This window comes from Conger conger, chromosome 3, assembly GCF_963514075.1.
Source record: "Conger conger chromosome 3, fConCon1.1, whole genome shotgun sequence".
In the NCBI taxonomy this organism is placed as follows: domain Eukaryota; kingdom Metazoa; phylum Chordata; class Actinopteri; order Anguilliformes; family Congridae; genus Conger; species Conger conger.
The window spans coordinates 63,273,440-63,286,840 of record NC_083762.1 but is presented as its reverse complement, the minus strand read 5'-3'; the positions used below and the strand labels follow the sequence as shown (position 1 = coordinate 63,286,840).

The 13,401-nt window shown below is 46.0% G+C and overlaps 1 protein-coding gene across 1 annotated transcript in view; it reads right to left on the bottom strand.

Annotated features, from left to right (window-relative positions):
* col4a1 (collagen, type IV, alpha 1) overlaps positions 1–13,401 on the bottom strand; it is a 51,937-nt gene that overhangs the window by 6,628 nt on the left and 31,908 nt on the right. The window contains exons 21-44 of the mRNA XM_061233504.1: positions 13,220–13,366; positions 12,227–12,307; positions 12,006–12,089; positions 11,165–11,235; positions 10,671–10,862; positions 9,978–10,146; positions 9,082–9,174; positions 8,153–8,257; positions 7,662–7,759; positions 7,103–7,253; positions 6,886–6,999; positions 6,523–6,690; positions 6,178–6,267; positions 5,507–5,659; positions 4,671–4,769; positions 4,007–4,096; positions 3,760–3,899; positions 3,268–3,398; positions 3,075–3,151; positions 2,182–2,280; positions 1,859–1,909; positions 1,039–1,224; positions 663–796; positions 86–158 (exon numbers count right to left, since the gene is read on the bottom strand). Coding sequence (XP_061089488.1) covers positions 86–158; positions 663–796; positions 1,039–1,224; positions 1,859–1,909; positions 2,182–2,280; positions 3,075–3,151; positions 3,268–3,398; positions 3,760–3,899; positions 4,007–4,096; positions 4,671–4,769; positions 5,507–5,659; positions 6,178–6,267; positions 6,523–6,690; positions 6,886–6,999; positions 7,103–7,253; positions 7,662–7,759; positions 8,153–8,257; positions 9,082–9,174; positions 9,978–10,146; positions 10,671–10,862; positions 11,165–11,235; positions 12,006–12,089; positions 12,227–12,307; positions 13,220–13,366 — 2,796 coding nt within the window. The remainder of the gene's footprint in view (positions 1–85; positions 159–662; positions 797–1,038; positions 1,225–1,858; positions 1,910–2,181; positions 2,281–3,074; positions 3,152–3,267; positions 3,399–3,759; positions 3,900–4,006; positions 4,097–4,670; positions 4,770–5,506; positions 5,660–6,177; positions 6,268–6,522; positions 6,691–6,885; positions 7,000–7,102; positions 7,254–7,661; positions 7,760–8,152; positions 8,258–9,081; positions 9,175–9,977; positions 10,147–10,670; positions 10,863–11,164; positions 11,236–12,005; positions 12,090–12,226; positions 12,308–13,219; positions 13,367–13,401) is intronic.

The following is a 13,401-nucleotide window of genomic DNA, read 5'->3' as shown; positions in this document are numbered from 1 at the left end:
AATGTGTGTGACAGTATACACATTTATTTGAGTACCTTTATGGGACATACATGATCAGTTTTTTAATGTCACAATGTGCACCCACCTTCGAATCCATGGAAGCCCTGTTGCCCAATTTCTCCCTTTGGTCCATTAAATCCTGGCAGCCCAGTTTGTCCCTGTAACACACACACACACACAGACACACACATATATATTCACAATTGAGTTACCTCTTCATGCCATGGTAATGTCACTTGCTGTAACAATGTTGACATAGCACACCAAATGCCTATTTGCAGTTATTAACATAATTACTTACGTAGTGCTTATGAATGTGCTATGTAGTGCTTATGAATGTGTAATATAGATCTTATGTAGGAGCCTTCAAATAAAGTTTTTTTTAATTAAATCATTTTTAGTTCCATTTCTTTTCCACAATTTTTATCTCCAGTATCGAGGAGCTTTCTACAGTGTTTTTTAAGCACCTTGGTCTGAGTTACATATATATTCATTGTCATATATTATTTATTATTATTTATTAATATAAGTCCTTATCATGATCTTAAGGATTGAGTATGTTCCTTTTCTCCAAAGTAGTAGTGAAATGACAATGCAGAAGGGCATAAGTCCCGCTTTCTGAGGACTAATGGTGTGAATCGCGAATGCTAAGTCCAACTCACAGGAGCACCGGGTGGTCCTCTGTCGCCCTTGGATCCGTCTTGTCCTGGAGGCCCGTGGTAGCCCTGATCTCCTTTGTCCCCCTTTGACCCAGCCCGTCCCGGAACTCCGGCGGGCCCCGGGGACCCAGGTGTGCCTGTCAGGGAAGAAGGACAGGAGTATGATTTCTGTTTCTACAGAAAAATCAAGAGTTTACAAATATAGGGTGCTATCTGCAGGTATTAGAACTGTTCACATTTTGAACATAAAGACCTGGGTTCCGTTATTGTCTTCCCAAACAATCTTAATTTGTTACAAAACTTGTGCACAAGCATCACTGTATGCACCTAATGGCCACCTTGCCTCCCTCACACAGGCCGCACACATGTTTAGACTCACCTCTCTCTCCAGGATCCCCTGCTACTCCTCTGTCTCCTTTGGGCCCCTCCATGGATGTCCCAGGGGGGCCCTGCTCCCCTTGTCGGCCCAGCTGCCCTTGGGTCCCTGGGAAACCCTTATCCCCCTTCGAACCCGGGATACCGGGGCTGCCTGGAATTCCCGGAACCCCGGCATTGCCTTTGTCACCTATGGGGAAGGAGGCGGGGTTACAGCACTGGGAGGGAGGGAAACAGACTGAGGGATGAGCCATGATTAGGGGCGGTAAAGTCCTGCATTACATTTCTGTAACCCAGTTACAGACATGGCTCAATGACCTCATTGTTTTGGATTTAAATTATTTTCTGTGCTCGACTAAGTTTGCCTAATGCAATTGAGCCAACCAAGAGGATGAACAGACAGGGCTTGTACTTTTTCAGATTCTCTTATATCCATTATCACAGCCTGATTCAATGTCTTATATCCATTATCACAGCCTGATTCCATGTCTTATAGCCAATATCACAGCCTGATTCCATGTCTTATATGCATTATCACAGCCTGTTTCCATGTCTTATATCCATTATCATAGCCTGACTCCATGTCTTATATCCATTATCACAGCCTGTTTCCACGTCTTATATCCATTATCATAGCCTGACTCCATGTCTTATAGCCAATGTCACAGCCTGACTCCATGTCTTATAGTCAATATCACAGCCTGACTCCATGTCTTATAGTCAATATCACAGCCTGACTCCATGTCTTATAGTCAATATCACTATGGTTTAAGCCGAGTGTTGAATGATGAATGTGAGGAATAGGACAGTCCTGTGTGACTCACCTTTACTGCCAAACGGACCAGGGGTTCCAGGATAGCCTCTGCCAGGCGTTCCTAAAAGAGGGAGAAGGAAGGTAAAGCAGCATGGCAGAAACTCAGAATGGGGGGGGGGGGAGTATTTCATTCCTGCAACTTGAACCAAGTACATGACTGTACCATGACTTCAGACACATGGATCTGTTATTACATTACTTGACTTTACCTTACATTAACTGACATTGCCATCCATTAACTGGTGTTACGTTACATTCTTAGGTATTACTGATAGCTATCTTCCTTTCTAAACCACAGGAGGCAGAGGTATGGCACTTTTTCCAAAAACTCACCTGGCTCGCCCCTCTCTCCTGAGGACCCTGGGATACCGTCTACGCCAGGCTCTCCTTTTTCCCCGTGAGGACCCGGGGCGCCCTGCAGACCTGGTTCCCCTGAAAATGAGACACAAAGCGTTAATTGACGCAACTGTGTAAGGCACCGTTCTGTGGACCGTGCCTTCACTCTGCAGACTACTGTATAACCCAAAATAGTACAGACTCATCACATGCACCCTCCATGCAAATGCTATCCAAACTGTGGGCTAGGAGAAGGGCTTGGGCAGGTAAACACATTTTAGCCATTGCTGAGTAGCTGAACCTGGTGAAACTCAACTTCCAATTGCTGTAATTGTGAGCGGGCAGCCATTCAACCATGCAGTCTGTTCCTGTAGAATGGCTGAAGCTAAGCAGGTGTAGGGTGCAATCTTCCCTCTGCTCAAATAAACCCCAATGCCCTGTTGGAGACGCCGTCTTTGGGATGCGACATTAAACCGAGGCTCTGACTCAGGGTGGTCATTAAAGATCGTATGACAGTCTTCACAAAGAGTAGGGGGTTCCCCGGTGTCCTGGCTAAATTCCCAACCTGGCTCTTTCAGCCTGCCACTCATCCCCTGACTTCATTGGCTAATAAACTGTTCTCTGCCTCTCCAGCTAAGCTGATGTGTGTTGCACATTCTGGCACAAAATGGCTGCCATTGCACCACCCAGGTGGGTGGTAGTTGAGGCGAGTTTCCCTCTCAACACTCTAAAGCTCTTTGAGTGTGAGAAAAGCGCTATATAAATGCAACTATCTATCTATCTAAAATTGTAACATGTATCCTGCTGGTCTAGTCTCTTTTGGGAAGAGAGTGACAGACAAACAGTTACACACTGAACCTTTTGCTGAGGTTACTGCGAGTGGTCCTCACCTGGTCGTCCCTGCAGACCCGGTTCACCTGCTGACCCAGGTAATCCGGGGACTCCTTTCTCACCTGGCCAGCCAGGGCTACCTGCAGTAAGGACACACCCCTTTGCTTAGCATTCACTGTGAAAATTCACATTGTACTAATTCTGCCTAGCGACAGGCATTTGGGTGTGGAATACGATTTGATGGTGGGACACATGCCTTGTTGACCATTCAGCCCAAGGTCTCCCTTCTGTCCTGGTTTTCCTGGCATTCCCAGTGTTCCCATCCCACCCTTATGCCCCTTTTCTCCCGGGAATCCTTGGGATCCTGTTTCACCAGGTTGCCCCTGGGGGCCGAGACATACAGAGCAACTTAAGTCAATTAGATATGCTTTACAAAGCACAGGCACACACATACACCAGACCTACATCAAATACGTAATTGTTTTGGACTCAAATCTTTTTATGTCTGGTGTATTGGAATTTTTGAAATACTCTCAGAAAACGCAAACCCTGCCTTCTGGTCCTCTTGGTTGGCTCAATTGCACCAGGTAAGGTCAATCGAGCACAGAAAAGTATTTTAATCTAAAATATTATGTATTATGTATTTTCAAATCATGATAAGGTCTGGTGCGCGCACACACATATACACACACACACGCAGTCACTTGTGCCCATACATAGACACCCATGCACACACACTATTACCTTTTCACCTGGGGCTCCGGGGACACCGATTCCTGGCAGACCTACATCCCCCTTCTCTCCTTTGGTCCCGGTCGAACCTGGGAATCCTGGATGCCCCGGGGTCCCATTCGTTCCTTTATTGCCTTTGGGTCCGGCAGAACCTGAGGAACGCCATACAAACACAAATAAACACATGCCCTTCTGTGTTGTTCCACTGTGAAGGAAGATCACACACAGGAACCAGGAATGACCATGCTATGACTCTTACCTGGCAGCCCCATCTCTCCAATATGGCCCTTCAGTCCAGGGGTACCCACAGCTCCTGGCACACCCGGTTCTCCTTGGTCACCTTTCTCACCTGCACAAGAGCAGTCAGGGCACTGTTGATTCCAATCACAAATACTATGACATAAATTGTGCATTGACTACATTTTAATAATTCAAATAAAAACCCATCTTTGTGACAAAAACCAAAAAAAGTAAAATGTAGTAACATTACCATGAATTAAAAACATTTGAGTTGTGCAGCCAGAACAAAGGCAGCCAGCTGTGACTGGTTGTTGCACAGCAGCCAGATAAGACAGTTAATTTACTTCTGTTTTGAAACACTACAGGAACGTGCTTGTATGTTCTAATCTTTTCTGTAATAACCGACTGTGTAATAATAACAAGAACTATAATGTTGTGAAAAAATGTTTCACTTCAGTTGTCAGTTGTTACCTAAAACTACTTCGGTTTTCGTAGACTAAAACTAACAATGTGGAAATGATTAAAGTGGTACTAAAAGCAAAATTTAATTTTACCCGAAGACAATGTCCCAAGAAAAATTTGGTCTCAAAATGAATATTAGTCAGGGGGCTTTGGTTGGAAGAAGATTCAACACATTCATAGTGTTTTGTTTGAGTGATACAGCTGGAACACAAATGATTTACCTTGGTGTCCAGGTGTTCCTGGATCTCCATTTTTCCCTGGCATTCCTGGTACTCCGGGCTGGCCTGGGTATCCTTTTTGACCTGTCACTCCGTTGTTACCTACAAGGAAGTTTGTGAGACATTCGGTCAGACTTCACACTTTTCTGCATGTACGTGGTTTCACATTCTGTAGAGATGCTCCCTTCTTTGATCATTATTATATTAAGAGTTCAGGACTAACTTCCTGGACTAAATCCAAGATGCTTTCAGAGCCAGAAGAAGAGAAGCAGAGTTCATTGGCAGGGAAGCTTCAGAATATGCCATCTTGAACACCTGCCTGATTGAAGTCCAGGCTCAGTTTTTAACTAGTTATGCCCAGGACCAACCTTACCCCTAACCAAATAACTACCCTGATGTAAAATGCAGCGATGACCAGCTTGAAACGACCAGCTACCAGCTGTTTCCAAACATAGATTGAGCTGGTCAAAATAGTATTTATTTCCAACTTTTTTTATACAGGAATTGGATGACCGAGCATGCATGCACTTTTGCAGCATTAATGCAGCATCTTAATGCACCCCAAGTTGCTTAACCTGCATGTCTTTGTATTGTGGGATGAAACCGGAGTACCTGGAGGAAACCCACACAGACACAGGGAGAACATGCAATCTCCACTCCGAAAGACCATGGCCGAGATTTGACCCCAGGAAGTTTGTGCTGTGAGGCAATAGTGCTATCTACTGCACCACCTTGTCGCCAGTATGCAGCTGGTCTGAACTGGTCAACCAGCTACCCGCTGTTGATTTGAGCTGTTCTTTTGCAGCTATCTCTCAATCATTCTCCAGTCCCCCCCATACCTCTGTCCCCGTGGTCCCCCTTCTCTCCCTTCATGTGCTCCATGTCCACTTCGCTCATGTTCCCTGCAGGCCCCTGTAGACCGCGCTCTCCTCTGTCTCCCTTCTGTCCAATGTCACCAACACCACCCCTCGGCCCGATGAAACCGGGGTCACCTGGCAAAGAGAGACCATACCTGGACTCACACCACAGAAGCACACTGATACCACATTGATACCCCAGGGTGACATCATGAAGTGAGAGTGATGCCATAGGACAATCAGAAAGACTGACAACAAAAGGGTCAGACTGATACTGTAGCAAGAGCCTAATTTGAGCAAGACAGGGGCTGTATCTCTAATGGTCCAATAGTTCACGATATAAGGGTAAGCCATTTGCTAGAAAATGGCTGCCATAGTTTGTCCACTGTATAGGGAACTAGTGGATAATTTGTCTGATATCACAAATCTCAAAAACAGGCAACAGGGGGTCAAACTGACGCCATAGTATCAGACTACAGACTAAACAGACTAAAAATAAATGGCTAGACTAACACACCAGCAACAAACCGACACTGTAGAGCCGGGCTGATTTCACTCACCTGGAAGAGTTTTAAACCTCAGCGTGACATTTTAGCAGAAATAAATGCTCAATCAATGTGGACCCAGGCTTCTGGGGGAATGGACTGACTCACCTCTTGGTCCAGGGGAACCAGGCTGTCCAGGGGAACCAGGATTTCCGGGAGATCCTGGGGTTCCAATCACCCCCATCTCTCCCTTAAGACCTGGGAGTGAGGTCAGTCATATTTACACAAATATTTCTAAACTAAACAGTATTTCAATGCAGGTAAGGGAGTGTAAGTTAAGGTATAAGCTGCTTATAGTCCCTTCTGTGTTGCTCTTTGCTATGGAAAGCTATGGAAACAGCAGATAAGGTCACTGCAGTCAAGGGGTTTTACCATTTTTCCTTTGTTTTATGAACACAGTTATAGGGGTGTGTTGTTTTTTTTGTTTGTGTGTGTGTGTGCACATGCACTCACCTTTCTGGCCTATGAAACCATCTCTTCCTTGAGGGCCTGTTCGCCCAGGCAAGCCCTTAGATCCTGGGAGCCCCTGATATCCTGGGTTACCCTTCTCTCCCTGAGGCCCGGGCATGTCCAAACCCGAGGGACCGGGGTACCCTTTATCTCCCTTCACTCCACCGCGCCCTGTCGAAACATACCTCCATGAAGCGGTCAGAATCTCACCCAAGCCCACAGCATGTAACTCAGAGCTGCTTATGTGAAACCAAACAGACAGAAGGGGGTACAAGAATAGTGTAAAAAAAACTTTAATGGCAAAATTAAAGGAGAGGAGAGATAGACGTCTCAATAATGGTGCCAGTACGTGTAGGGTATGCTCACCGAGGGGGCCAGGCAAGCCTGGAGGACCGATAGGTCCAGGTAACCCCGGCTCACCCAGTCCTGGGGGACCAGCAGGCCCCTGCAACCCCTGTCTTCCAGGAGGTCCGGTGTCACCTGAGAGCACAAGGGAAATAAATCGAAAATGTGCCGTCGCCTAGCTGGCAGGGCACCATGTTTCTGCTGGCTAGGAGATGCCAGGGCAACAGGAGTAATGTACCTTTGATTCCCTGAGCTCCGGGAAGTCCTGTAAGTCCTTCTCTTCCCGGGATCCCAGGAAGCCCTAAGCCCCCCTTCTCTCCTTGGAAACCGACAGTCCCCGGGGGCCCCATGGAGCCTTTGGGCCCTGGCAAGCCTCGTCCTGGTTCACCCTGGACCACATTCAACACATGAATCATGAATCACTGAGCACTCGTGAATCACTGACACACATGAATCATGAATCACTGAGCACTAGTCACTGAGTCATGCTCAAAGGCTAACTTCACACAAACAAATCACAGTGTCATGGTTGTCCCAGGCTTCCATAGTCTAGATGCAATTTCAAAGCAGACTAGATCTCATTTTTAGAGATCTACTTGCTTCTCTCAAGTTATTCCATTTGGGAAAACAATTAGGGGTTGGATATGAAAATGTATCCAAGTAGCTGCATCTGTTTTATTTACAATCGTATGGCATGATACACCTAGAAATAGAAAAGAGGACATATAAATGGAAGCATTTGTTGGTGTATTTGTCATTAATTTCCAGACAAGTTACCCACACTTCCAAATACATACCTTCTGTCCAGATTTTCCTGGGCGTCCATCAAACCCATTCTGCCCAGGACGCCCTGGCTCTCCAGGCAGTCCTGGACCGCCTTGTTTGCCCATGTACCCTGAAGTTTGAGAATAAGTAAAACACAGTGTACCTTCATTATCCTGGATCCTTTGATAATCGCAAAAGTGTTCATTTAAAAAGGGATACAAGTACTTAGCAGTGTATGGTTAATCGAGGGAATATAGTATTCACATAAGCTTTTAAATATGTCATATGTTTATCTAGCTATCTTTACATATAGACCTAATATCATAGACCTAATATCAATAGTAGCACCAATACTGCTGTATTGAAAAATATGTTGTTTATCTAGCTAGGACTGAGGTCTGATCACAATGGACTTGTGCCTTCATCTTCAATAGATTTCTTTGTGCAGTTGCATATGGCACATTCTATGTGTGGGTGGTGTGTGTTCAATGTGTGTGTGGTGGGTGGTGTGTGTTTTGTGCACCTTTGGGTCCAGGTATGCCGGGGAGTCCGATTCCTGGGGGGCCTGTGTCACCTTTCTGTCCGGGGTTGCCTTGTGCCCCGGGATCACCCTGGGGACCGTGGTCGCCTGGAGAAGGATGACCAGCATAACTGAGCTTTGCCCTTTAATACTGACTCACTGCTCAAAGAGCAAATTACTATATTCCCTTCTGTAAAATCCATCTATTAATCCATCTGTAAAATCTATGCCACCTTGACCAACTTGTAAATTCAGATGGTCAAGCTGCTCATAAGCTGATCTAGCTGGATATGAGCTGGTCAACCAGCTAGTGATGCAAGCTTGTCTGGGCTATTAGTTGGTCAACCAGCTACCAGCTGTTTCAAATCCATATCAAGTTGGAAGCTGGTCTGAACTGGTCAACCAGCTAAATCATGTCGAGCTGGGAGCTGGTCTGAATCAGTCGACGGGCTACCAGCTGTTTCAAAACCTAGCTTGAGCAGTTTTAAGCAGGGTTGGTTTGCCATGCTCGCATGCTATATGATATACACTTGTGGTCATCCAGCCAATGTTTTTTCCAGAAATTTTGGCTGTGCAAATCAAAACCTCACCAAATTCACCAATATGTTGCAACTGCAACTCCTTAACCCTTGTGTTCTTAAGGGACAAAATTACCCGCCACTATGTTTAACAGCAGAGAAAACCCCCATAATGATCTTTTTTCAACTTGAAATTTGATGACAAAATTTGTGATGAGTGACGCAAAATTGTTGGTTGTTTCTTCATGCAAAATTGATTTGTGGTTTAACATTCAATTAAGCGGCTTTACTTTACGGGTTTAGTGAAGGCTGGTCATTTGTTACCTGTAGGACAAGGGGAGTATACAGAATGTTAAGACTACACAAGGGTTAAAATGAAAGTTGTGTAAATAGGAATCACTAAGAAATCCTCACCTGCGGGGCCCGTTCTCCCCGTCTCTCCCCGAGGTCCAGGAGCTCCCTGTGGACCAGGTGTGCTCACGCCTTTCCCTGGCTCACCTTTGGGTCCTGAGAACCAGAGGGAGAGGTGTCACTCTGTGCACAGTTTCCCAAAGTTACCCAGAGCTGTGCATCTCGAGAGACAAGAGCTTACTCAACAAAATGTTCTCACCATGATACTGGAATGTTTTGTCAATATTATAACAATGTAACTACAAGGGAACAACATCGTGAGAATGTTTTGTGTTAGCTGGGTAGGTGCATTCTTGGAGTTGCTCTGTGACCCACTGCAAAGGTGGATTGCAAATGTAGACATTGGGCAAACATTCCTTGATTTTGTTAGCGTAAAGGTATCAATTACAGATCTGATCATCTCCCTGACCAGGAGGTACTCCCCTCCAAAAAAGTGTTTGCTCTCAGTCATCATTATTTTCACCCTAATGCTGAGCAGTGCCTTCCGTATGCTAGCAGAGTACACTTCATGCACAGATGAAGCAGAGAGACTGCAAGGGCCTGAGGAGTCAGAATGTCTTTACATGCGCAACGATATTCTGATTTGGACCTGAATATTCATATTTTCTATCTCCACGATCAGTCATGTTAACACCTTATTCCAATAACATAACTGGAATAAACTTGCATGCCAGTTTCTCATAAAACAACATCTAGGATATTTCAAACAGGCACACACTTTATTCTGGTAGCATAATATGGCTGCATGGTTATTTTTTATTTTTTTACAGAATCATGGTTTATTACTCACTCACTAGCTTGTTGCCGTGGCCAGCTTACATTCTAGGAGTAATCCGACACCTGTTTTAACGAGGGGACTGGATCCTGGATGGATATTGGAAATTGGGCTTTCAACATACCTACTGTCCCAGGAGCTCCAGGACGTCCTGGTGACCCTTGACTGCCCTTCTCCCCAGACTCTCCCTGGCGCCCGTAACCAGGGATACCTGGAGGACCCCGTTCTCCTGGGGGGCCGCTGAAACCCGGTTCCCCATCCAGACCCCGTTCTCCTTTGCTACCCACAGTTGCCTGAAAGACACAGATAATACATGGTGAATTAATTGAACAAACTTTGAATTCTCTCAGCCACAGGTAGCCGTTCTAGGAGGGAAGCCTTAAAATATGGGACAACAAGATTTAGACAACCCCATGTTTCACTATCTAAGTGACAGACAGCTACAGTGCAAAAAAACTGTTACTACAGCCATCTTGTTTCCCACACTGAATTACGTGAAAGGGCCCACGTTCAGTATGAATGGCATATCATTTAAGATTCTTCTGTCCTGGTAGGGGTGGTGACAATAGTGGCAAATGCCATTCATTGACAGCTGCTGGCTTCTCTGAATGGAGCACACTCGCGATCGTTTTTTATTCTTATCAAGAAATGTTCATTTGCAGTCGCAATAGCGACTCTTCCTTTATAGCTCTAGTGGGGTTTTATACTGTAGACGACACTTACAGACTGTTGTTGCTATAGTAGCTTGCTCTGGTTCTGGGCATATCAAAGAAGTTTCCACCCTGACTGCGATTTCTTGGTTCCAACAGATACTCACTGGCTCTCCTTTGGGTCCAGGCTGGCCCTGTAGCCCGTCTCTGCCAGGGAGCCCGTCCAGACCCGGCAGCCCGTTTTGGCCGTGGGTGCCAGGCAAACCTTTCTCCCCCTTCAATCCCGGAGCCACATAAATGTCCCCTGGCTCGCCGTGGGCCCCGGGGGACCCCATCAGGCCTGGGTTGCCGGGCTTACCCTGGGGGAGGACAAAGAGGCAGGCTCCATGAGCGGGGACACTCCAACACTCATCTCCGCCAAACCTTTTCACCCTTAAGACACCTGTAAAATGAGTTCTCAGACTGAGGCTGTTCAGAGGAAACCAGTTTTACGTATGATTCTATGTTTTCGTCAGTAGCAAGTTTCATGGAGAATTTTCAGGCATCTCAAATAAAATTTTACCATCATCGAAAAATATTGAAAAGTATTTCAAAGTCATTCAAAGACATAATTGGATCTGAAAGCCTGGTTCTGAACATGGTTCTAGTCGTATCTGCTCACCGGGTCCCCAGCAGCACCGGCAAGTCCAGGCGAGCCTTTCTCTCCCTTTCGACCGGCAGGTCCGGGGAAACCTGACATGAAGAGACACATGAGACCGCAGGAGAACCAGCCATTAAAGTCATTCTCCATAAAATAACTCACCCAGCATGAGAAAAAAAATAGAAATTAAGATTGCCTTTCCCCCAAGATTGCCTTTCCCCCAAATCCATCCCCCCTCCTTGATTTGTTTTGATTGAATATAGTTTGATAAGTATGATATGTTATTGTATGAATGTGGTTCTGAACCCGAATCACAAACAGGAGAAGCTGACTGGCTAACCACAACGCTAGTAAAGCCATTATCTGGAGGAAACAAGCCTCTTCTCACATCAGTTAAAGTCTAACCCTCTCTTTAGCACCCCCAGTGGACATTTGTTTTAGAAACTGTAGCCAAGGGTACCGTTGAGAAAGTAATACTTTTCCTGAATAAGACCAAATAAGACCTAAGAGGTATATATATCCCACGAGACTGGGTAGACTATTTAATTTGGAGTCATACAAAGGCAGCTTGCCTTTCTGCACTGTGGGTTGTATCAATATGGACATAGATATGGAGGGAGAGCTTTCCCAATGCTCAGCCAACCTGGCGACACACAGATAAAATAGCTGCCATCTGCAGCACAATCATCAGTCCTTCATGTCATATGGACTGTGCAAGGATTGCTGACCAGAGTGGTCACTAAAGCAGCCCAGCACGACAACATAAAGCTGATGTTTACTGCACAGAGCTAAAAAGTGCTCTGGCTGTGTTCCCCCCACCCGAGACCAAACAGGGTTGTTCCACCTCCACCTCCCTCCTCACCTTGTTTCCCAGAGGGCCCCTGGGGGCCCGGCTCTCCTGGGGGGCCAGAGGCCTCACAGTGCACGCAGGTGTCCCCTTTCTCACCTGTTATAAATAGCACACCAGTAAAGAGTGAGACACGGAGATGACACGAGAGATGATTCACAAAACAAGCACCATCTCATTAATTTTGCGTCCTATGATGCAAGGGAGCTCTGTTCGTCGACTGGGCTGTCACATACCCTTTTGTCCCTGTTCCCCACTGAGCCCAGGGGGCCCGGGGTATCCAGGGAACCCTCGCTCCATGGTGCAATCTCCGTCTCCTGCCGGCAAGACAGGCAGACACAGGTCAGTGTAGCAGAGGCAGGCATATATATATATATATATATATATATTTATTTATTTTTACCTATATTTAACCAGAAAAGACTTAAAAATATCTTTTTCATGAGGGTCCTGGGCAATACAGGCAGAAGCTCATGTAACATGGTTACAGACAGATAACATAAAACAAATTACAAAGCAAATTACAGAGGACAAAGTAAATATATGTACAAAAAAAAATACATAAAGAAAACCAGGACCAAAGCAATCAGAGTCGTAAAAATGTACCACAGGGTCTACTAAACATGGGTGATTCACTTGAGGGGCCGTGGCAGGTGTGTTATAGCAGTGGAGTCACTGTGGAACCCAGGAGTGACTCCCACACTGTGGGTCAGTAAGGGTTCAGTTGGACTGTGAAATTCACAAGAAAATACAATGCACTGCCCATTAGGGCCTTTCCACTGAGATTGACACCTTTCGTGTTAAATGCTACCAGCTTCGTGCACTGAAATGCTATTTCTGCTGCAAACAGAGATGCTTTATGTGAGTTAGTCTGAGTTGGCATTCAAATTTTGAGATCAGTCATCTGGCAGTCGGAGGGTTGCTGGTTCCATCCCACCCTGGGTGTGTCGAAGTGTCCCTGAGCAAAACATCTAACTCCCGATTGCTCCCAACAAGCTGGTTGATGCCTTGCATGGCAGCCAATCGTCATTGGTGTGTGAGTGTGTGTGAATGGGTGAATGAGAAGCATCAATTGTAGAGTGCTTTGGCTAAATGCGCTATATAAATGCCAACATTAACTATTCACCAAGACTGAAGTAAACTCTTACAGAAGAAGACCATGGGCACTAATGGATGAACGCTAAGGGTGGGGCAGGGACGCTGCTTAAGTCCATGTAGGCAGAATGCACCTGCAGGTCCAGGGGATCCGGGTGGTCCAGGGAGTCCGTCTTTGCCGTCTTGGCCAGGAAGAGACAGACCAGGAGGCCCCCTCTCTCCCTTCTGTCCGGACTCTCCTGGGAAGCCTCTTTCTCCTTCGGGACCCTCCACATTCCTGCCTGGAAAACCACCAGAAACAGGGTTACAGGTGAAT